This window comes from Schistocerca piceifrons, chromosome 2 (genome assembly GCF_021461385.2).
Source record: "Schistocerca piceifrons isolate TAMUIC-IGC-003096 chromosome 2, iqSchPice1.1, whole genome shotgun sequence".
In the NCBI taxonomy this organism is placed as follows: Eukaryota; Metazoa; Arthropoda; class Insecta; order Orthoptera; family Acrididae; genus Schistocerca; species Schistocerca piceifrons.
The window spans coordinates 398656971-398682161 of NC_060139.1; the positions used below are offsets into that span (position 1 = coordinate 398656971).

The 25191-nt window shown below is 44.7% G+C and overlaps 1 protein-coding gene across 1 annotated transcript in view; it reads left to right on the forward strand.

The window, feature by feature from the left end:
* The window catches only part of LOC124776429 (26S proteasome non-ATPase regulatory subunit 10-like), a 56142-nt gene that overhangs the window by 16180 nt on the left and 14771 nt on the right, over window positions 1–25191 (forward strand). Inside the window, exon 3 of the mRNA XM_047251424.1 lies at window positions 13755–13901. Coding sequence (XP_047107380.1) covers window positions 13755–13901 — 147 coding nt within the window. The remainder of the gene's footprint in view (window positions 1–13754; window positions 13902–25191) is intronic.

Below are 25191 nucleotides of genomic sequence, written 5' to 3' on the forward strand. Positions count from 1 at the left end.
GGACGTGTATGACCCTTGTTGTTTTTGCGCCCTAAAATGAAATAAACAAACAAACTTAAAAGTGCATTATCTCTTTTTGCTAACTCTGCAACGAACTCCGGCTTTCACAAATGCCTGCTTGCTGCACCATGCTTTAAACTGCTCTAAAACTTCTTCATAATGCTCTATGCTTGGAGCGTCCTGCTCCCGAGTTTTGTACGTTTCCCCTTCGACCCTGCCAGCTATTGCCATGAGGTAATGTTTAGGGCTACTCACTTCATATTGGCTGTATATGTGCACTATTGTTCAGTGGTTCTTCAGAGACTGGGTGAAAGGTTAGAGACATCTGTCTTAATATTGTCATACACTGTGTCATACGCCCTGCGTAGACTTATCATGACGTAGTGCTGTACCCACTAGAAGGCCCTCTCTCTTCCTCCTTCTCATCCCACCATCTCTCTCTAACCAGACATGCTGTATGCCTGTTAGTTTTAATTCCGCTGCTTACCAAGGACTCCATTGTCATAAGTACTTACTGCTTTCTTTGTGTGTTTATAATTTATAGCTTTCACCTTGTTACCAAGCATAGCTGCCTATCAGCTGGGCGTTGGCCAGCATGCTCCGAGGTCTTGGGTCCTCTCACCATGCCTTAAAGCCTTACTGTTGCATCATTTCTTATTAACAGTTGCCCATTTTGTTGTTAATAATGTATTTCAGACTTGGCTTTTCTCATGGATATAACAGTAGTCAGTCAATTGTCAGCGGCCTTCCGCCAGGTAATCACTGGGATTTGCAGCGACAGTGGTGGAACCTTTCCTGCCGTTAGGATGATATGGTCAGGATCTATTTTGAGGTTGTGTGTTGGTATTCTTTCTTCTGCTGGAAGGGTGGTGGTGTTGGGAAGGAATCTGGGGAATGACGGTGAGGCCAAGTTGGAGGAAAGTAATTCCTGGAAGTTGACCAGGGGGTGGTTATGTATAAGGGAGGGAGGATCACAGTGGTGTGAAGTAGGACTGTTGATATTTTTAAAAATATCGGGAATCCAGTATATCAGTATTTAAAAAAAGTCATTTCAGCCCTCGATATATCTAAAAAAAAGTGTGTATCTATCAACAAAAAATTTTAAAAAATATTGGGGGGGGGGGGGGGGTGGAAGATTCCCCAATTAGGGCAGCATTTAAGGAACAGGATGTGGGCCTGGATTTTAGCCATGGAAATGGATACTTTACTGAAATAGTGCAGAAAGATGGAGCAGGGGACCATTGTGGCAGGGCTGGTTTTGTTTGGGAAATGCGAAATGTGGGAAATGATGTAGGAAATGAGCAAGTGAAGGTGAAGGTGTTACGTGGTTGTGAGGCGAGCTGGAAAAGATGCATAAAATCATGTATAGATATGCAAAAACATGTACAAATGCATAAAAATATGCACAAATGCATAAATTATGCAAAAACATGTAGACAAATACCTAAAATATGTACAGAAGTGTGTGTAGGGGGGGGGGGGGGGCGGCGACAGGATGGATGAGGTATAGGAGAATGCGTATGTTGGCATAAGGGAAGAGGAGTGGGGGGGATTGGTTGCATTGGCAAATTTGTGTGGCACCAGTAGGTGTGGAAATAACATATGAAAACACAAGTGAATGAGGCAGGAAATGTGATCAATGGGGATAATTTAACTCTTTCATTATTGCTGGGAAGAATTTGGGGCATCAAGTGCTGCACCAACAATCTGGGCAGCTATGCAGATGTATGTTGTGCGCGGACGAGACTGTTGATACAGTGTGGCTTGGAGTGTGTGCGGTTTGGGATGTGATGAAAAACCATAGGACAGAAAGAAAGAGCAGTCACTGCGTAGTTTAATGTTTTTGGGATGGAAGAAAAGCTGTTAGGCAAAAAAAACATTAGAATGTCAACAGTGTTATGAAAAGGATAGATTGCTACTCACCATAAAGATAACACGTTGAGTTGTAGACAGGCACGGTGAGAAGACTCTTGCAAATAAGCTTCCACCCAATGCCTTTTTCAAAAAGCAAGCATAGCTCACAAACATACAACCATACCTCCAGCCAGACTGCAGCAGAAACATGTTGAATAGCAGCAACAGTCCAGAGGAGGGCGGGGAAGGGGGAGGGATAGCAGGGTACAGGTGGGGAAAGAGTAATTGGCACTGTTAGGTGGAGCCTGCAGTAGCTAGAGGTGGCAGGGCAGGGCTGACAGGCACAGCATCGGGAGGCTGTGTGGGAGGGAGTGGAGGGGGAAAAATGGGGAGTGAAAAAGAGGAGCAGAGAAGGAGAAAAGACCGGAGGGTGCATAATGCAGAAAGCAGTGGAGATTGAGGGTGAGGGGAGGTGAATAATGAGGTGGTGACAGGGCAGAAGGGACAGAAACAGTTGTGTGGAGGGTGTGAGGATAGTAGGTTACTGTAGGTTGAGGCTGGGATGATTTTGGGACCAGAGAATGTGTTGTACGGATAAATCCCATTTGTACATCTCTATGCCACCTCCCGGACCCAACCCCGCACTGTGACTGACCATCTGGTAGTTGGAAACAACTCTGACAGGCATTTTTCTAAATGCCAACAGCTCATTGCAGTCTTTTTTGACCTACATAAGGCTTGCAACACCACTTGGCACTATCACATTTTCCTTATTCTTCATGATTGGGGTTTTCCTTGCTCCCTAGTAGCAATTTTTATTTGTCAGCTTTTATCCTAATTGTTGTTCCGGGTTCATGTTGGTAGTTCAGTTGGCATTCCTTGGGTCCAAGAGAACGGTATGCCACAGGGCTCTCTCCTAAGTGTCACTCTCCCCTCTTTGCTACCAGTGGGCTAGTGACCTCTGATGGGCTGCACTGTATGTTTACACCTTCTGCATTTGGTACATCTCTCACTCAGTAGCCTCAGCAGAACACCAGCTCCAAGGCACCATCTGAGGGACCTCAGGGTGGACTCTTTCCCATCGTTTCGATTTCCCTCTTGCCAAAATGTGGGTCGTGCATTTCTGTTGTCTTACCACAGTCTGTCGTGATCCAGAACTATACTTAGGAACCTAGCACTAAGAAGTTTTTGCACAGTCCCATTTTTGGATCTCCATTTTGGTAAAAAAGCTGACTTGGCTGTCCATATTCATCAACTAAAGACTAGTTGCTAGCAGACACTTAACGCACTGTTTCCTTGCCCACACATTGTGGTATGTGGATCGTGCTACTCGTCTCCGTGTTTACTGGGCACTGATCTCATCCTGACTGGACTATGGCTGCTGGAGTTACGACTCAGCTGCACCTTTGTCTTTGAATTGTTAGATCCAGACCACCATAATGGAGTTCATCTGTTCACTGGCACTTTCCGGTCCAGTCTCATTGAGTGTGTCGTACCTGAAGTGGGTATCCTGCCTGTTCAGTACTGAATGTACTAACTCTTGATCTACTATACAATTGCCATTTGACAATTCTCTGATCATCCAGCATACCCAGTTCTTTTTGCGTACAAGGGGTGTCATCCTCCTACCCTTGGGTGTGAGTACCAGTTGGAATGTGCCTCACAGTCCTGTCAGGATCTTTGCCTCTTCTCCCTGGAATGTGCTCCTTATGTTTTCTCATACACTTTCCCTTGATTGGTGCCAAAGCCACACATTACAATCACTCTAAGCCCATTACCCTCATGACCTTTCAGCATGTGATTCAGGTCTTCAGGAGTTTCAGGGTGCTACCATTCTTTAGACAGACGACACTTAAACCGTGGTTATGACAGTGTATGCTTTTTTATACCTTGCCAATAAGGAACACCGTTCACTGCCAGGAACACAGTATTTTTACAGTGGGGCTAATAGCTACTAACAGAGCCCTCCACTGTATCAGGCAGCCCTCCCCTGACCACTGTTTAATATGTAGTGACTCAGTGAGCTGTCTTCAAGCCATTGACCATTGTTACTCTTGGCATGCCGTTGTCTCTGTATTTGATTATCTTCTCACTGAACTTATGTTATACTGACTGCTGAGTTGTCATTCTCTGGGTTCCAAGTTGTGCATATCCCATGGAATGAATGGGTCAGCTATATGGCTAGATGAGTGATTGCTCACCCCATTCACTTTGCTGATCCCAGGTGTTGACTTGTAGGTGCAGATGAGACCTCTGCTCACTGGAGATGGAATGATATTTGGGTAGCTACCGCTCTCTTTAATAAATTACACACAATCAAGGAGACTGCTGCTGCATGGAGTTCTTTCCTCTGTCCCTCCTGGAAGGAATACACTCTTATGTCCCCTCCAAATTGATCGTACCGGGTTAACCCATCATTTTATTTTACATAACAAGTCACCACACATTGTAGTTGTGGAGCTGTACAGACAGTAGCTCATATCCTGGTGGGCCGCTCTCTTCTTCTGACCCTCCATGCTAAGCATGACCTTCCAAATACTTTGCATTAAATACTGGCAGATGATTTACGGGTGGTTGAACTGATTCTCTGTGAAAGTGTGTTTTATTTTCAGATTCAAGGTTTTAAGCTACCTTCAGGACAGGGACAGGGTGGTTGTGGTTGGAGCATCTGCTGTATGCTGGTTCTAGTGAACTCCTGACCTTATCTCCTCAACTGGCTCACTCTTGCATCCCTCTCTCACTATGTTTTAATAACCTTTAGGTTCAGTTTGTCTCCTTTTCTGCTGTACCCTATTTTCTATTTTAGAAGTGTCACTATGAAGATTTGTGAGTGCTCTTTAACATCTTGACTAAATTGATGCAGATGTAGGGCCACTTCTGTTGAATGCAGAACTCCAAGGTCAGCCACCTACTGCTTTATCTATTTCCATTCTGTTGTATTCATTATTGATAATCCAACTGGTATCGATTACGTTTTTAGCCTTCTCATGTTTACTGTTTTGAACCTGCCGACTTGTTTCTTTTTTGCCCTTGATTGGACTGGTGGGAGTCAGATGTGAGCTGGTGTTTTTCTCGCGATCAGATAACCTCGAGAGAACCCTCATCTGCTCTGACCTCCGTATTGGCCTGATCCATACACTTCTCCATCAATTCTTTCTCAGCTCTGGCATCAGTATTGCCTCCAATGCATTGGTCTGACTGATCCTGTGTACTTTTGTCATCAGAGTACATACTTTGCAGATGTGACCAGTAGTGGATAAACTACCCCTGGGTTGAGTGACTGATGTCCATACTATTTAGTTCCTTAACCTCCAGTCAACTTACCTACCAACCAATCATCCTTCAGTATTACAGTAGTCCACTTCTTTCCACATTGATTTTTCTGGACATTTCTCTTAAACTACAGTCTATTCTTTGTCATTACTAAACTGTGATCTGAGGTATATCTGTTCTTGGGTTCACCTAACAGTTTAATATCTGACTTTGGAATCTCTGTCTTACGAGGATGCAATCCAGTTGGAATCGCCTCTGCTGCCCAATCTGCTGCTTTTCGTGCTTGTGATTGTTATTTAACCATCTGGCTGTGTCCTCTGACAACACAGGGATCATACTTCTGATACTTGAGATGTTAGCTCCCCATGTATGCCTAGGAGTAGTTGCTTCTCATTCCAGAGCATCGGAACGCCTGGCAATGGCTGCTGTGCCAGACGGCCATTTTTGTGGCTGGCTGGTGGCCAAGGGGAGAGCCCCTTATCGGAGCAGGTGGAATCAGGGCAGATACGTTGCATATGAAGTGTATCAAGCTCCAAAAACCTGGCCATTCTTCTACGGCTGACTCTTCTGGTGGTAACGGATCATTGACTGCTGTTCCTTATAACCCTGCAGCCTTTCTTTCCCTGGCTACACGTTGAGAGAGGGGCCAGGCTCACCAGCTTGGGGTGAAACACTATCCTTGCTAAGTGGTCAGTACTAGGACGGACAGGGAGACATTCACCATCATCACCAAGCCATTACATTTTGTGGAAAAAACAAAGGTGAGCTTGGCAGAGTGGAGTCTCTCAGTAAGATGCAGTCATGTTCACTGTTGATCAAAACTTCCTCTGCTGCCCAATCTGCTGCTCTTCGTGCTTGTGATTATTTTGGCCAGAGTGTCGTTCTCCAGGAATCACATTTTTTTTATGCTCAGTCACCGAGCCATTGTGGGTTCTGTGCTTTCTGTCAGAACCAGGTTGGCTCTTTAAGGACATCCAGCGGTGTCTGCACGTTGGTACGAATGGATATTGTTAGTACATGGATCCCATTTTGTACGCCATTGGAAGCAATTATTGTCAGAGTCAAGTTGGACTCTGCAGTCACGGTTTGCAGTCTCTATCTCCCTCCTGGAAGGCCACCTACATCTGCTGTCCTAACTGCCCTCATTCAGCAACTTCCCCCTCCCTGGGGATTTTAATGCCCATCACTTTTTGTGGGGCAGGGCTTTTTCATCTAGTCAGGAATTCCTCATTGACCAATTTGGTGCGGACCATGACCTGTGCCTCCTTAATGACACTTCCCCTACTCAAAAGTGTCGTAATTCTGTCGTTCCCTTCCTGCATCCTGGTGACCATGTTACCCAGCTGGGCTTTCCATCATGCTGATTGGCCTCTGTATACCTCCCAGGTCGTGTTTTCACTTTGTCATGTTGTATTGATGAAATCATCTGTGATATGTCTGATAATGTAATCTGTTTTGCCAGCATTTCTGTTGCCTGCTTTCCAGGCCCCATTCAGGCCAGTTCCACTGTGGAGCACAGCCATTGCCACCTCTGTATACAATCATCATTGTGTCTTGCAACATCTTAAGCGGTACGCGTACTCTGCCAGTCTCTGGGTTATTCTGTCGCTTCATCACAGGTGTGGGTTACACTCTGCATCCTCCAAGGTTGTCAGCAACATTCTTCCATTCTGGACCTTCCCCTTCTAGTTGGCCTTCATAAAGATCCATCAGGTCTCACAGAGCACATCAAGACCCATTTTGCAATGGTATTGGCATCAGTCTGCTATCCAGTTGCCTTCCTCCTCCAGAAACAACGGGCTGAAGCTCCCTGCTTATGTTTTATCCCTTGTTAGGTGGAATCCTACAGTGAACCTTTTACTGAATGGGAGCTCTTTCTGGCCCTAACTTCTTTCCAAGATTCAGTTCCAGGCCCTGATTGCATCCATAATCAATTGCTTCAACACTTCAGTCCTCCACAATGACAATATCTCCTCCAGGTGTTTTACCATATTTGTCTCCAAGGCATTTTATCCTTTCAATGTAGAAACAGTATTGTGGTTCTTGTCCTTAAGCCTGGCAAGGATCCGTTCTCTGTTTATAGTTACCAGCCAATCAGTATGACCAATGTCCCTAGCAAGTTATTAGAACAGATGGTGGCTCATCGGCTCAGTTGTGTCCTTGAAGCTTGGGACCTCTATCCCCTTTTGGGAGGGACAGTGTGATCGATCATCATCTTTGATTGGAAACAGCAGTTTGGCAGGCCATTCTCAGCACTGCCTTCTTTTCAGTTTTCTTAGATCTTCGTAAGGCCTATGACACAGTTCACATCCTCCTTACACTCCATTAGTTGGATCATTAGGGCCCCCTGCTGATTTTTAGTAACCGGTTCTTGTCCTGGTCGTTCAGAGTTTGGGTTGGCACTGTTGGCAGCTCTCTGTCGACACAGGAGAATGGTGTTCCACAGGGCTCCATATTAGTGTCCTTTTTCTCATCGCTGTTAATGAACTTGTGGCCTCAGCCAGACAATTGGTCACCCCTGCTTTGTATGTGGATGATTTCTGTATTTGGGCTAGCTCTCATTCGGTGGCCTCCACAGTACTACTACTCCAGGGTGCCATCCGGCGCACTTCCATGTGGACACTTTGCACAGTTTTCAATTATGTTGAGTATGGTGCATTTCTGTTGCTGCACTTTTTGTCATCCTGAATCGGAGCTGTACCTCAACGCCCAACAACTGATCATTGTCCTCCAGTTCAGTTTCTTGTGTCTTCTTTTTGACAACAAGCTTACTTGGTTGCCCCGTACCTGTCATCTGCAGGTTGGTGGTTTTTATAAATTCAATGTTCTTCACTTCCTTGCCCATGGCTCTTGGAGCACGGATCATTCAACCCTTCTCTGCTGTTACTTGGCATTAGTTCTGTCTTGTCTGGGTTATGGATGTCAAGTTTATGGATCAGTTGTCCCTTCCATTCTTTCTCTCTTGGGCGTGGTTCATCGTTGTGGTATCCATTTAGCCACCAATGCCTTTTCCACTAGCCCTGTTGATAGTCTTCTGGTTGACACTGGGATCCCCCTCCTTTTGATTCTGCGGTCCCAACTCCTGGTTTCCTGTGCCATCTCTCTCTGCTCTTCCTCTGCTCAACCCTGCTATTCTGCTCTTTGTGCGGTTTCAGGCCGTTGCCTGCCCTCTGCCCGCCCTCGGGTGGGTTTACCGATTGGGTTCCACATCGCTTCTCTCCACTGTGAATTCCATCTCCCCCTGCTTGTCCTCTTCCTCACATTCTCTCCTGACCACTCCCCACACCCCTTGGTTAGTTTCTTGGCCCCTGAATCGGATTGATCTCATCCGGAATCTGAAAGTCCCCATCGCTCCAATAGTGTTCCATTATTTGTTCTGAATGCTCTTACTGGTGTTTCAGGATGCAATTGCTGTTTACACCAATGGCTCTAAATTCTCTAATCTTGTGGGATATGCCTTTGTATTTGCTGTTGGCACGGTACACCATCTTTTGCCTTGTATGTATGGGGTGTTTACTGTGGAATTGATGGCCATCTATCGGGCCCTCTGCTTCATTAAAAAGTCCTGCCACCCAAGATTTTTATGTATGGACTCAAGGAGCGGCCTTCAGGCTTTCGCTCGGAATATTTCCTGCCTCCCCTTGGTCTTTGCCATCCACGACCTTCTCACTGATTTTGGTGGTGCTGCTTGTTTGGTTGATTTCCTTTGGGTTCCTTGCCACATAGGTATCCCGGGTAATGAACTTGCTAATCATCAGGGTGAGAGGGTGGCCATCTACCTCCCATTCTCCATGACTCCTCCAGGGGCAGATTTACGGCTTTAAATCAAATCCCTTTGTGCTCAGTCATGGGCTGACTCTTGGGATGCTACCTGTATGTCTAATAAACTTTGCACCATTGAGGAGACTACCATCATAAGGCATTCTTTTCTCTGCCTCTCTTGGCGGGAATCTACCCTCCTCTGCCATCTTCACAGTAGTTGTGGGGCTCCCCTCGCGGTGATCCATATTTTACGGGACTGTCCCCACCTGTAGGCTCTTTGTGCGAAATATGCGCTTCCTTGTCTCAGGTGTTAGCAGGTGACCCTTGCATGGTTATATCTGTTCTTGGTTTTCTTCGCAAAAGTGGTTTGTCCTCTCAGCTAGAAGTCCTCGATTTTTCCTCTGGGATTTGAGCCTGCAGTTTGCATAGGTGTTGGTTATGGAGGCCTTGACCTTTCCTCATTGCTGGCCAGGTTCTACCCCCTTTTCTCTAAATTTTGTCTAGTGTGTCATGCTGTTTTGTTTCCCCCGTTTCTTGTCTTCTTCCCCCGGTGGTGTCTCTGTTGTATCACAATGATGGTATGGTGTGGGTGTCGGGATGTGTTGGTGGTGGGGCTCGTACCCCACCGCACTTCGTGTTTCTGGTGCATCCCTGCTCTCCCTTTCTGCACCCACCACCCTCCTGTTGCTTCCTCTTCCTGCTGCCCTGATGACACTTTTCCCTCTTTGTTTGCATGTTATGCCTTCCCCTTGATTTGACTGTGCTGTTTGTGTCGTGGCTCTCTTGATTTTCTTTAATGCAGTAGTTTTCTTTGCATTCTGAGTCCTTATGCTGGTTGATGATTGGTGGTTTTTTCAATTTTCCCAGGCAGTTTCCTATCTCAGGGGCAAGAGGATGCCTCAAACCTCCATCCACTTCTCCTTTCTCCTTGACAATCCTTATACTAGATGTCTTTGCCCACCATTGCTAATGATTTTTGTTCAAAATTTAACCAATGGCTGGGTTAGAAGCTGGGAACCAGGACATTTTAACGACGAGTCAGATGCTACTTCTAGACCACAGTGAGACAATACAGCTGAAAATCCACATGGAAGCAATTAATCATAATACTAAGGAACTGCGAGTTAACTTGCTCAGTAAGATTCACTCACATGTTAATTGGGGACACAGGGCAAATCTGCACTGGTTACACAGTCAACTGTCTTCAGTTGAAGGTTTGTGTGAGCACAATGTGTGGAGCTATTACCAGTTGTCAAGAAAGCGTATATGATTCATATGGTGTCATCCCTTACGTACAGTAACAATGTCATTGAGTCAGTTTTCAGCATAAGGATGTGTGGCTGGAAACTCAGGCAAGATGAAGATTGTTAAGCTTCTTCAGAATAGTACTCTGTCCATCAAGGTGTATTTTTCTCATTAGAAGGCAAAGCAACTAGGATTAGATGCTTGTGGTGTACACACACCAATATGTCATATTTAGAAGGTTTGCTGATGAGATGGCAGTCTATGGTACATCTCCTGTTCTGGATGATGGTATGGAATTTATCAAGCTTCTTGTAAGTTTACTTGCCCTTTTTTTCTGACACCGTAACTGATAGTGTACTATTTAATTTTCAGCTATGATACATTTCCAGTGTTATTCCTTGTATTCCTTGCACAATCAGCATTTTTTTCAGTTTTTCTGGAAACATTTGATGACTCTGTATACTCAGTGTGGCCTGTATTTCTCATACATGGGTGCCTAGGATTATGTCCATATGGACTCAATTTCAAATGCATTTGCACCATGTGAACCAGAAACAATAAGTACTCTGATATATGTTATGGTGCAAGAGCTGGCACAGTAAAGTGGTGTCACGAACAGTGGTTCTCATTAGTAATGGTGATAACAATTTCATTTTTTGTGTTGGATTGTAAAACAGCAATAATTATGCTATCTTTTTGTAGCTAATAGGTTCTTATTAATTTATAGTTATCACAGTTTCATTTCTTTTAACTTTTCAAGTTGGGCTTCATATGTTTGCAAAAACTGCCTGTGTAATGATGAATGAAAGTGGTAGTAGTAGTAATAATAATAATAATAAACAAAATTTTATAAACACAAGTTCCAGAGAAACCAATCAATTGAGACTTTTCTTCAGAGTTTTCAGAGCAACCACCCAACTATTTCAATTAAGTAGTGTCTTTCACCTCGCAACTGTGATTTTACAGTTGCAGCTGATGGTAATCAGAGGAATGGACACACAGTGTAGATTTTATGTTTTTCTTGTAATATTGGATATGTTTACTTTAATGGTATGTTACATTTTAACACGTGTAAGATGTGGATGCAGTACATTGATAGAATCAAAGTATACAATTGCTTAGTCGCATCATATTTTTCAGAGGACATAGTATCTGGTGCAATTGTGCAACATACACACATTGAATCTGAGTTTGATTATTCAGATTATTCCACACAGAAAATAAACATGTCTAATTTTTCGCATTTATGGCCAACAATGTGAAAGGTCATTCTGCTATTAACTAAGACATACAGGTATTCATGGTAAGGGTTACAGCAAATTTCCGCATTGTGTTTCCAGCACCAAAAATAGTGAGCTGCCAGTACAGTTGAAGTTAACAGTGTTGGCAGCCATTGTGTTTTGTGTTGCTGTTGGTAACAACTCGTGATGAATGAAGAGAACTGAATGCGAGGAATAGTGTGTTGGTTGTTGGTAGCAAATCAGAATGCTTGTTCGTAATTTACTATTGTTTGCAAATAAAGTTAGCTGATATTTTGTTCTATTATGTTAATATTTAATCACATCACTGCAACATTCAGAAAAATCGAAAATAATACTACGTACAAGTAGGTTACGCAATGGTGACCACTACACTACAAATCAATCTGTTACTGCAATCATATTTTCATTTTGAGATTTACTGGCATCACCAGTTCACAAGCATTCCAACCTATCCTAGGCCTCGGACTACACAGCAGGTCAGTCTGTCAGCATATTTAGTTTTATTCTATTTACGTTCATGACCATACAGTCACATTTCATCAAAAACAAATGTAATGAATTCATATGAGATTAAACAGTTTTCGTTTGCAGCTGTATACCATCACCAGATTGGCTACAACTAACATCAATGAATTGCCAGCGTGAGATGTCCCATCCTGATACTAGCTGCAAAGCCATCCTCCATCAGTTGTATACCCTCTTGCTTGATATAACAAGGATAACTGAATGCCTCTCTGTCTTCAATAACTCGCAGAGTCTAGCCAGTGTATTCTGGATAAGACAAGACATTGTACTCTTTCTTCAGCTGTATTAAAATTGTTCAAAGGCCTGTTTAGTTAATATCAGTGACCGTGTTAATTGGTGAGACCATACCGCATAAGGAAATTTCTTCATAGTTAATTTCTTAATGGAAAATAGATTTCAACGAAAGAATTGCTTTTCCATTCCACTCAAACAGTGACACATTGCACTGATAAAATTTGATTGGCCACAGTTGCTCTTAAACAACTCTGCTGTGCAGCATTGAAATGTTACACTTTAAACTGTTTTCTTCTTAAGTGTCTGTTCATATCTGTGGTGAAAATGTGAGATTTGTTACTCATAAACTTCCTATGTGCCCTTTCCTGTCGGACACCTCTAATCCAAAACTGTTAATAAGTAAGCTTCTCAGATCATATACCTGAAGTAGAGTTTTTGTTGCCATGTTGTTCTGTGATTGTGAATGACAACCAGGTTCAAATTTACACTAAAGCAGTAAATTTAAACTCTTTCGCTGTATTGCTCAAAGTTAATCACTTTAAAAGAAGTTAAGTTTTTCCTTTTTGTAATTTTCCAAAACCTACATTCTGATGCTTCTTCTGAAATCGATAACACTTCCAATACGGATTATGCTGCGGATATTTGGAAATTTTCTGGCTCACAGATAATTTGAGAGCAGTGTTCATTGCCTAGCAAAAGGTTAAAATAGAAGTCCTATCTTTCCAAGAGCGCATCAGTCATTAAGTCTTAAATGTTAACTTGAAGTCTCCAATTTCAGTAACTTCTGTATAGTTCGTTGGTACATTTACTACGCTACTCAATAGACATAGTTATATACATTTAAATGACATTCATTTTATTTATTGGCATCACTTACAATTGTCATACAAGCTCGAACTGATTCATTTTCATAAATTCATTTTAAACACCAGTTTTACAATAATACCCAGAGAGGTGTTAAGTGACGACCCAATGTTCTCGCCATTGTGGACTGTCACCATTCTTGTGATCAGTGGTCTACACTGCTGATTTGCTGCATCTTTGGAACATTGATGAATGACTGGCCAGGATCTCATCAGTGGGACATGAGACAGACAGAAAAATAACAGCATTTTAGCGCACACATCATGTAAAAAAATTACATGATTAAATCATACATTTATGTTGCTCAAGCAGAAAGTAAGGATAGCGCTGCTCAATAAAATCTGACACACCACAAACTTCAGGGTAAAACACAAGAGTTGCCAACACCATAATTGCATTGTATCCTGAGCTGCCTCCTGGTCACTGAGGCAGAATGAATAATAATAATTATAATAATAATAATAATAATAATAATAATAATTATTATTATTATTATTATTATTATTATTATTATTATTATTACTACTACTACTACTAATACTACTATTTTTAAAAAAAGATGTAGTTGAAATTTTGGTATGTGCATGGGCAGTTTTGACTGTATTTGTCACAAATTTAAAGTGTCTGTAGCCATAATTAATCACCAATAATTATATTTTATTCCTTGTTTTTAGTTTATGCTAAATGTTTTTTTGTCAGTTTAAGGCATTAGAATATTTTTTTGTTTTGTTTTAGACTGGAATGACGCCTTTGATACTAGCAGCATCTGCTGGAAAAGAAACAATTGTTAGAACATTAATAGCAAATGGTGCTGATGTAAATGCCACAAGTGATGGTGGGCACTCGTCCCTGCAATATGCCTGCTCTAAGAATTGGAAAGACGTAAGGAAAGAATTGTCACATTTTCTTCTGTACTTTTACATTTAATTATTCATAATTGTTAATACTATGGTGAAATAATTGTGTGAAGTCTGGTGCTGGAGACGAATAAGCTAGGCAACAAAGCTGATATATTTTGTTGCGGTCTTCAGTCTAAAGAGTAGCTTGAGGCAGTTTTCCTTGCTAATCTGCCCTACACAGGACTCCTCATCTCTAAAACTTGCATCCATTTGAACCAATTTACTATAATGAAGTGTTGGTCTCCCTCTACTGTTTTTGCCCCACAAACTTCCTCCATTGCCAAAATAACAGTTCTTTGATGATGCCTCGGGAGGTCATATCAAATGATACATTCTTTTATTCGAGTTCTGCCATAAATTTTGTTTTTAACACCACATTTTAAAAGCTTCTATTCTCTTCTTTTGTGATCTGCTTGTCATTAACATTTCAGTTCACCCTCAGCTGCTCAGCATTTGTTTGCTGAGTACTGGCTTGGCAACCCTAGGCTTCCTGAGCTGGGGACTGATGAGTGCCACCAACCCTCTATCACTGTAAGCTCTGTGCAAGCTTCAGCGAGCTCCATGTAGTGTTGCACTGGAACATTGTGTGTCATAGGGAATGTGGATCTTGGCTTGACTGCTTGGATCTTGAGGATTGTAAAAATCTTTTATAAGGCTTACCTAGGCTCGTGGGGCTCTGTCTGGGTGAAACCTTGTTCCCCTGCTATTTGTGAGACAGATTCAACCCTTGAAACTCTCTCCCCCTTCTCCTTGCAGAATGGATGGGCCACTGGTAGGTACCAACACTCAGTCTAACAAGAGCTTGGGTAGCCATTCCTCTTGACTCAGTTAAGAGTAATAGAATGCATGCTGGTTGTCAGAATGTGTTTCTAATAGTTAAATGGAAAAAGGGCAACTTTGATGCAGTTTCGCCATTCTACACCCAAAAAAGTTTGGAGCATATTGCTGGAAACCATGTTGGTAGAAACATCTACTTCCGAACAAGTAAAGAACCTCCAGTAAGCTCGGTGCCTTGGGGAGTTTGCAATTGAAACTAAACTGCATAACACCTTGAACTACAGCAAAGTTATTGGGGCTTTTAGAGATCTGGTCGGTATTCCCAAATAGGAACTGAAAACTTACTGAACCAAAGAAGGCATTGTTGACGTGCAAAACATCATGAAAAGAGTGTATGGCAATCTTATCAAATCAGACTCTTAAGCAGGTATTACACGACAGTCTACCTTGAATGGTACTGATCTAGTGCGACAGCCATCTAGCGGTAGAACGGGTGGAACTACGAAAATCAGCGGATGCATTATCTGCGCGCCAAAATAGAGATCACTTCTAAACTGCCGTCGATCCGCACATGCACAGTAGGTACCGATAACTAGTGCACGTGTAGAAGGAGTACCACAGTGCTTTCTGCTTGTTGTTTGCGTATTGTTAGGCGGCTAGTGGCTAATTTCAGATTTTCGTGTTGGGGATTTTCCGCATTTTTTTCAGTAAGTAGGTTTCATAAATGCAGAAAAAATTCATTTTGCAGTAGGCTCTTCTATACTAGCTGTTAGTGAAAGCATCTTTTTCTTCTATTTATTGCTTTGTTTGCTAGAACTGAAATGGAACAAAGAGGCGTTAAGCGTCTTAATTCAGGCATACAACGAGGAAAGGTGTATGTATAACACAAAATGTATAAACATATGATTTAATTCTTACTTTCGAGAATGTGAGACAGCCTCCCTCATGTCTGTGTCACACTTGCTAATTCCATCTTCTCTCATAGACAGCAGCTTCTCGAAAAAGGCCATGTCCACCCTTACGAAGCTCCAAAATTCATGTGGATCTTTGAGCCTCAGTTCTTTCATAAGCAGTGAATATAATCCCCTGCCTTTGTCCCTTCTTTTCAGCCAGGATCGAACTCAACATTGTCTGTCTTTTTGTTTTTGTCATCATTCTGCCCTAATCTGAAGATTTACTGTCACTGCCAGGGAAATAATCCAAAAAGAAGTGGGCCCTCCATGTGCAAAATGCTGTATAAATACATGTACCTGTGTAACCGAGTGTTGCAATATAAAACTAACTGTTGAGTCTGTAATTTGTAACAGTAGCAACAAATGTAAGAGAATAATAATTACTGACTAAATAACGATAAAAACAATTTCTTATTAAATAGGAACCTTGAGTCATGTAAATAATTTGAATGAATGATGTTCCAATATGTTACACGGTCCCCCTTGTGTTTCACGCGGTAGAACGAACAACTTTACAAGATATCAGTCAATTCTGTTTGTGTTTCGCACGTTATCACTGTCTATCATGCATGTGTGCCAGGCGTATCATCCCACTTGGATAGTTGGTTACAGGTATGCGTGCTTGGGGCGCTGCTGCATACATGTACAGTCTATGTGCATCATGTAATAGGGGCTTTATACTTACATTTAACAGCACCAAACTTCCAGAGCATGTCGAGGCAGGTGGCCTTATTTCCCCAACCCAATGTGCTATTTTAAATGCCAGCACTTTGGACACATTACACTTGGTTGTAAGGCCGAAGTCACTACTAGCAAATGCGGTAAAGCCACCCATGACTGAGTCAGTTGTTCATCTCCTTTGAAGTGTGTAAATTGCTCTGAGGATCACCCTATCTGGAATAGGGATTGCAGTGTCTTCCGTGAATAAAGGAAGATACAGGAAATTAAAACAACAAAGCACATTCTGTATGGTGAAGCCACAAAGATATTAGAGGCCATACAGCCACTCATTTTCACTGCCTACTTCCCTTCTGTTCTGAAGCATCCAGTCCAGGAAACCAGTGCTGCTACGCAAACGGAGGTTGGTAGTGTCGGCACTAGAACGTGCATTTTATCAGTGCACTTCTGCTGTTACAGTTGTTTGGAAGCCTGTCCCTCCTCTCAGAACTCCAGAAAAGCTCCTGGTTGCCAATGTTGCGAACTCACTGTTCTTCAGAAGATTCAGTGTGGTTCACTGTCCAGTGCTGCAACTACCACTTCAGCGGTTGTGGCTCTGAAGCCTCCTTAGACTGAAAAATCAAAGTTGACAGCGAAAAATTGCCCACTGATGGAGATAGGAAGTACACAGTCCGACGATGTCGAACCATCCCCCCTGACATCTCTCTTGATCTTTTTCAGTATTGACAGGCCTTAATGTCGGACTTTGTCAGGAGAAAAATGCTATCCCCGCTATAGATGGCTCCCATCCTACAGTGGAACGTTAATGGGTTCAAGAACTGAAACTTGTAGCACAGGAATGCCTCCCGTGCTTCTGTTTGCATGAAAAGTATATTAGTGTCTGATGCTTCTGTACTATGGAGCTATATGCTCTGCCAAGTATGCCCTGACTGGGGGCATTTGCCAATAGTGTGCAGTACTCCTCTGCTCTCCCCCAACTACTGACCTGCAAGCAGTTGTAGTTGAAGTTCGTGTGTCAGAGGATCAATGTTTGCTCACAGCATCCCCCCCCCCCCCCCCCCAATGATGCGATTGATTCTGAGGCTCTAACAGATCTTATAGAACAATTTCTCTGACCATATCTCCTACTGGGAGATTTAAATGGCCATCATGTATTGTGGGGCTTGGCCTCTGTTCAACCTCGGGATTAGGGTTTGGTGAGCCTCATGATGAGCTGTACATCCTGAGCAAAGGCATTCCCATTCATTTCTGTGCTGCTACTGGGTCATTCTTAGCCATCGACCTCTCTTTCTGCTCTACAGCCCTTGCAAACTCTGTTCAATGGGAAGTCACTGACGATCTTCATTCCAGTGACCGCTTCCCGCTCTGCACTCACCTACTTGATGGAGCTCTTTCTGAAAGGATGTACCCACGATGCTGTTCAGCCAGCTTGCTGTGTTTGAATGCCATGACAGCATCCAGGAGCTTGCGATCCATGTCACACTTGTAATCCACCATACCACTGACTTCTCCATCCCAAAGTCCTTACCTTAGGAGGCCACCTGTCCCTTGGTGGAGTGATGAACGTCATTCAGTCATTTGGGTCAGGCATGCAGCTCTATTTGAGAAGTGCTCAATGGCAGAAAACCTTGCAGCTTTTCGATTAGCGAGGAAAAAGGCTCGACATATCATAAAGGAGAGCAAGAAAAGGCATAGCAAGTGTTCCTGGACTTTGTCAACCATTCCACATGTTCCACTACAGTATGGGAAGCCATCAAGGATGATTTCCAGTAAAGGTAGTTAGTTGCTTATAGCAGCATTATTGAATCATGGGTGTCTTCAAACAACACATGGAGATACCGTGCAGGGAATGGCAGAGCATTTTGTGCTGGCTATTGTCACTGCCAGCCAGAATCCGGCATTCTGTTGTTGCAGTGCCACCATGGAAAGCGGTGAATGGGGCTTCAGGTCTAACAATTTGGAGTTCTACAACTGTCCATTCTCCTTGTGGGAGCTGGACTCACCACTGTCTGCAGCCATGATACTGTGCCCGGTTACGACCAAATCTGATACAGTTTGCTGTGTAACTTGAAAGTAGCATCAAAGGAAGTCCATTTACAATGTTGTAATTCAATACGGCAGACAGGAAACTTTCCCAGTTTGTGAAGGGAGGCAAGTTTGATATCTTTTCTCAAACCGGGAAAGGACCGAACATGCCCCAGTAGTGACCGAGCTTGCCTTAACGAGCTGTGTAGGAAAGATCTGGGAGTGAATGGTTAACTGTCATCTAGTCTGGATGTAGGAGACCAGGCAGCTCCTAAGTCACTCTCTGTGTGGATTCAAGAGATTTTGATGCACTGTTGACAACCTGACCTTGCTAGAGGCAGCTATTCAGCAGGCTTTCCTACGTGAACAGCATATGTAGGTATATTTTGTGATATAAGTAAGGTGTAAGAGACAAGTAGGGCAGCTCCATCAATGGGGCTTCCATAGCCATCTACCAATCTTTACCTGGTCCTTCTTATCAAAGCTTTTTTTTTCCAGTACCGAGTTGGTGACGTGCTGTCGAATAGTTTTGAGCAGGAGAATGATGTTCCTCAGGGCAGTGTTTTGAGTGTTGCCCTTTTTGTCGTAGCCGTAAACAGTGTCACATCTGTATTAATAAGTCCCATACAATGCTCCTTATTTGTGGATAATTTTGCTCTTTTCTGTTTCTGTGCTGCATCAGCAACTCGTCAATTGCAACTTACGCGAAGAGTCTGGAGGAATGGGCTGCAGAGACTGGTGTTATGTTTTCTGCAGAAGTGTGTGTGTGTGTGTGTGTGTGTGTGTGTGTGTGTGTGTGTGTGTGTGTGTGTGTGTGTGTGTGTTCGTGTTCGTGTTCATTTTAATTGTTTCTCATTGTGTTTTTAATACACCTGAATCATGTATATGGAACACCATTCTCCCTTTTAAAGACTCTGTAGTTTTTGAGCCTCATGTTTGATTCCAAACTTTTGTGGTTACGACACTTGAAGGACCTGAAGGCAAGGGCCCAGAAGGCACTGAACATTTTGAAGTATCTTACCCACAGATCTTGGGAAGTGGACAGATCGCATCTGCTCCAGTTTTATAGGGCTTTCATTCAACCACGGCTGGACTATGGGTGAACAGTGTAGAGGTCAGTGAGGCCTTAGTAGCTGAAAATCATTGACACTCTACATCATGAGGGAATCAGGCTGGCCACAGGCATTTAACAGGACCAGTCCCATACTCAGTGTTCGTGCTTAGACTGGTTAACTGCCACTTACCATCCCCCCCTGCGGGCCCAGGGGTTCGAATAGGCCCAAGGTATTCCTGTCTGTCGTAAGAGGTGACTAAAAGGAGTCTCTCACATTTTGGCGTTTGTGATGGTCCCCTGTAGGGTTTGACCTCCATTTTTCAAAATTTTCCCGAAGAGCGAGCCAAATGGGGAAGGGTGCCCTACATGGAGCACAGTGTCCATCATGCACTGAGACCTCTTGCATCCTTCGTCGACGTGGAGCTGCACTTCTACTTATTTTCCAGCTGTTGGGTGAGATCACCCTCCTGGGTGCATATTTTTCCATCAACTGTGCAGTATCGTTTTCTACATTGATGATGATAATGGACTTGTTTGCTTGGTTGCACCTGATATCCAGCATGGTAGCCAGTCCATTGTGATGGGGCTGCCATGTACCCTGTTGGTTGTAGCCCCCTGACCACATAGGGATCGCTCTGCTGATGCCTGCACTGTTAACTCCCCACATATGCCGAGGAGTAGATGCCCGTCAGCCTGGGCATCAGGATCCCGGCAATGGCCATCCTGCCAGTGACCTTTGCTGTGGCTGGGTGGCACCTGTGGGGAGGTCCCCTAGTCGGAGTGGGTGGCATCAGGTCGGATGACAAAAGATGAGACGTAGTACATCATCTCTTGCTGGTGGTCAAACACCAGCAGTCTCTAAGCATTCACGGGCTCAATTCAGTGCACAGAAGTATGACCCCAAATCGTTCCCCTCCCTGGCCGCATCATGGGAGGAATGTCAGGCTAAGGATGGCAGCGGCTCTTATTCGCCTAGTTACCTTGTATGTTCTAGAGCTGATGGGGACTCTTTCATGACGATGAAGCCTCAGCTTTTTGTTGAGCATGTAGAGGACAAGTTTGGGGAGTTGGAGGGCTTGTCCAAAATGAGATCTGGGTCAGTCTTGATCAAAACAGCATCCTCTGCCTAGTCACAAGTGTTACTCACTTCTGACAAGCTGGGGGATGTTTCTGTAACCATCACGCCCCATGAGAGGTTAAATATGGTCCAGGGTGTCATACTTCACAGTGACCTCCTTTTGCAGTCTGATGATGAGCTGCGCGCCAGTTTAGAGTGGCGAAGTGTACATTTCGTTCGGCATGTCCACCGGGGTCCGAGGGATAATCAGGTTGCCACTAATGCCTTAATCTTGGCCTTCGAGGGTGATACATTACCCAAGAAGGTCAAGGTGATGGTCCACCGCTGTGTTGTAAAGCCCTATAATCTCTCCCCCAATGTGGTGCTTTAAATGCTGGAAGTTCGGTCATATGTCTTCCCGCTGTACTTCCAGCATCACATGTCGAGCTTGCGGATGCCCGTCACATCCTTATACTCCATGTGTCCCACCTCCCATCTGTGTCAACTGCGGAGAGCACCATTCACCTTGCTCGCCTGCCTGCAGGATTCTCCAGAAAGAAAGGAAAATCATGGAGTACAAGACCCTAGACCGACTGACCTACACCGAGGCTAAGAGGAAATTTGGATGCTTACATCGTTTACGTAAGAGATCGTCTTATGCTGCCGCTATAACAGTTCTAACCCCATCAACTCCGCCAACTCCAGTCACCTCTTATAGCCAGAAGACTACACCAGCCCCCTTGATGGTGGCGGGCACTTCTCTCCCTGTTGCTCTTGCACCACCTACTTTGGGAGCAACACCCTGCCAACCATCGGGGTTATCAGTCCCCACTTCCGTGCCAGAGAAGCATAAGTCTTCTTCGGTTCCTCTCGCTAGGAAGGGGTCCCTTGGGTCACTCCCTTCCCAGGTTTCTGCTAGTGGGAAAGATGACACCCGCCAGTGGCTGAAGAGCCTAAAAGCAGCTCAGTCTCAGTCCCAGAGACTGAACCAGTGACATCCTCCCAGCCAGGGAAACCCAAGGAGCAGTGAGAGAAATCCAAAGAGAAGATCCCCACAGTCCAGCCAAGGGAATTGCGGTGGCACTCACACCACGGCTACCTACAAGCTCTGCGTCTGTGGATGAGGTGGAGATTCTGGCGTCCGCTGAGGACCCTCAGACACAATGGACATACACTTCTCAGGCAATAAGTCGGTGGCAGAAGTTGACACTGAGGCATAAACTGCCTCAGTGAATGCTGCATGCCTTCCCTTTTTCATGATGTCATCATCCTCCAGTGGAATTGCGACGGTTGTTTCTGCCTCCTGGCAGAGCTATGACAACTGTTAAGCTTTACATCTGCTTTCTGCATTGCACTCCAGGAAACCTGGTTCCCAGCTATGCGGACCCCTGCCCTCCATGGCTATAAGGGATATTACAGGAACTGTAGCGACTATAACAGAGTGTCAGGTGGAGTTCGCGTTTATGTCCTAAACTCAGTCTGTAGTGAAACTGTGCCTCTTCAAACCCCTCTTGAAGCTGTGGCTGTCAGAATAAGGACGATGCAGGAAATAACTGTCTGCAATGTGTATCTTCCTCCAGATGGTGCAGTATCCCTGAATGTATTAATTGCACTGATTGATCACCTACCTAAACCTTTCCTACTTTTGGGAGATTTTAATGCCCATAACCCTTTGTGAGGTGGCACTGTGCTTACTGGCCGAGGCAGAGATGTCGAAACTTTACTGTCTCAGTTCGACCTCTGTCTCTTAAATACTGTGTCCGCCACACATTTCAGTGTGGCTCATGATAGTTACTCATCCATTGATTTATCAATTTACAGCCCAGGACTTCTCTTATCTATCCACTGGAGGGCACATGATGACCTGTATGGTAGTGACCAGTTCCTCATCTTCCTGTCACAGCCCCTGCGTCAGACCCATGGACGCCTGCCCAGATGGGCTTTAAACAAGACAGCACTCTTCCCTGAAGCACCTCATAGCCTTTAAATGGCTCCGTGCCCACGGTCGCCAACTTATCAGACGACAGAAGCAGGGGTGTTGGGAGAGATACATCTCGACCATTGGGTACCATAGGTCACCTTCCCAAGTCTAGGTGAGGATCAAATGTGTTTTCGGGCACCAGACTCCAACAGGTGTTCCTGGTTTTAAGCACCATGCTTGAGCCTCTGCAGCGGAGAATTACCCCCCAACCCCCCCACCCTCCCACCCAAACCTTTTGCACTCTCAAACGGCGGCTGGAAGGGAAAGTCCTCTCGTTCACTACACGCCACAGCGAATCCTAAAATACCCCATTTACAGAGTGGGAGCTCCTCATTGCCCTTGTACATTGCACAGACACTGCTCCTGAGCCAAATTGGCTCCACAGTCAAATGATTAAACATCTCTCATTTGACTGCAAGCAACATCTCATCATCTTCAACCAGATCTGGTGTGATGGCATCTTTCCATCACAATGGCGGGAGAACATCATCATTCCGGTGCTCAAACACAGTGAAACCCCACTTGATGTGGATAGCTGTCAGCCCATCAGCCTCACCAACGTTCTTTGTAAGCTGCTGGAACGTATGGTGTGTCAGCGGTTGGGTTTGGTCCTCGAGTAACGTGGCCTACTGGCTCCATGTCAGAGCGGCTTCCGCCATTGTTGCTCTGCCACTGATAATCTTGTGTCCTTCGAGTCTGCCATCCGAGCAGCCTTTTCCAGACGTCAACACCTGTTTGTCGTCTTTTTGATTCATGAAAAGTGTATGACACGACCTGTCAACATGATATCCTTGCCTCATTATATGAGTGGGGTCTCCGAGGCCCCCTCCCGATTTTTATGCAAAATTTCCTGTCGCTTCGTGCTTTCCGTGTCCAAGTTGGTGCCTCCCATACTTCCCCCATATCCAGGAAATGGGGTCCTGCAGGGCTCTGTATTGAGTGTCTCTATTTTTAGTGGACATTAATGGTCTAGCAGCAGCTGTAGGGCCGTCCATTTCACCTTCTCTGTATGCAGACGACTTCTGCATTTCGTACAGCTTCACCAGTACTGGTGTTGCTGAGTGGCGCCTACAGGGAGCCATCCACAAGGCACAGTCATGGACTCTAGCCTACAGTTTCCAGTTTTCGGCGGCAAAGTTGTGTGTTATGCATTTTAGTCGGCGTCGTACCGATCATCTGGAACCAGAACTTTATCATAATGACAATCCACTCACCTTAGTGGAGACATATCAGTTCTTAAGACTGGTTTTTGATGCTCGATTGACTTGGCTTCCTGACCTTCATCAACTTAAGCGGAAATGCTGGCAGCACCTTGATGCCCTCCTCTGCCTGAGTGACGCCAACTGTGGTGCATCTCTGCGGAGCCCTTGTTCAATCCTGCCTTGACTATGGGAGTCTGGTTTATCATTCGGCGGCATCCTCAGCCTTGTGTTTACTTGACCCAGTGCACCACTGTGGCATTCGCCAGGCGACAGGAGGTTTTAGGATGAGTCCAGTGGTCAGTGTCCTTGTGGAGGCCGGAGTCCCTCCATTGCAGGTACACCTCCATGGAGTACACCTAGGCCATTGCTTCGCCTGGACGTTTCACATGGCCCTAAGGACTCAGTTATTCCTGCGGCTCTCCACTGCCACTTCCTCTCGATTCTTGACATCTACCGATGCCATGAAGTGGCTCCACATATGTCCATAGAGGACATACTGAACAGCATTCCTTGCCCGATGGCTGCAGCTGGTGGCTATATCTCGTGCAGTTGAGCACATCAGTTCATGTCCTGGGAAGTCGTTTCTTCTGTGTACTGACTCCTTGAGCAGCCTACAACGTATCAACCAGTGCTACCCTCGTCATCCTTTGGTAGCAACAATCCAGGAGTCCATCTATGCCCTGGAACAGTCCAGTCTTTCTGTGGTGTTTGTGTGGACCCCAGGTCACGTTGGAATCCCAGGCAACGAATTCGCCGACTGGCTAGCCAAACAGGCTATGTGGAAACCGCTTATGGAGATCGGCTTCTCTGCAACTGACCTGTGTTCAGTACTACACCGCAAGGTTTTGCAGCTTTGGGAGATCGAATGGCATAATCTCAGTATGCACAACAAACTGCGTGCCATTAAGGAGACCACGAATGTTTGGAATACCTCCACACAGGCCTCTCGCCAGGGACTCTGTGGTTCTCTGTCGGCTCTGCATTGGCCACGCTTGGGTGACACATGGCTACCTCCTGTGCCGTGATGACCCACCTCAGTGTCGGTGCAGCACCCGGCTGACAGTGGCCCATATCTTGGTGAGCTATCCTTCTTTGGCTGCCCTGCAACGGACTCTTCAGTTACCGGACTTGTTGCTGTTAATTTTAGCTGACAACACGTCATTGGCTAATTTAGTTTTACATTTTATACGTGACGGTGGGTTTTATCATTTTATATAAGTTTTCGTGCATGTCCTTTGTCCCTTTGTGTTCTCCACTCTAAAGCTTTTAGGCTAGATGTTTTAATGTGTCGCAGTGTGTCTGGCTTTCCCTTTGTATTCTCGTGGTCGGCCAGCCATGGTCATCTGCTCTCTTGTTTTTATCCCTTCTACCTGTTTCTTGCTTCTCTTTGTGGTTTTCTTTTCCTGTTTTGCCCATAGTAGTGTTGGTTGTCCTTCTGCCAGTCTTCTGGTTCTTCCATTCTCCTGTTATTGTGCTGTATGTCTCTTCTTTTCTTCTTTCCCTTGTGTAATTATTTTACCGCGAGCAAGGGACCAATAACCTCGCA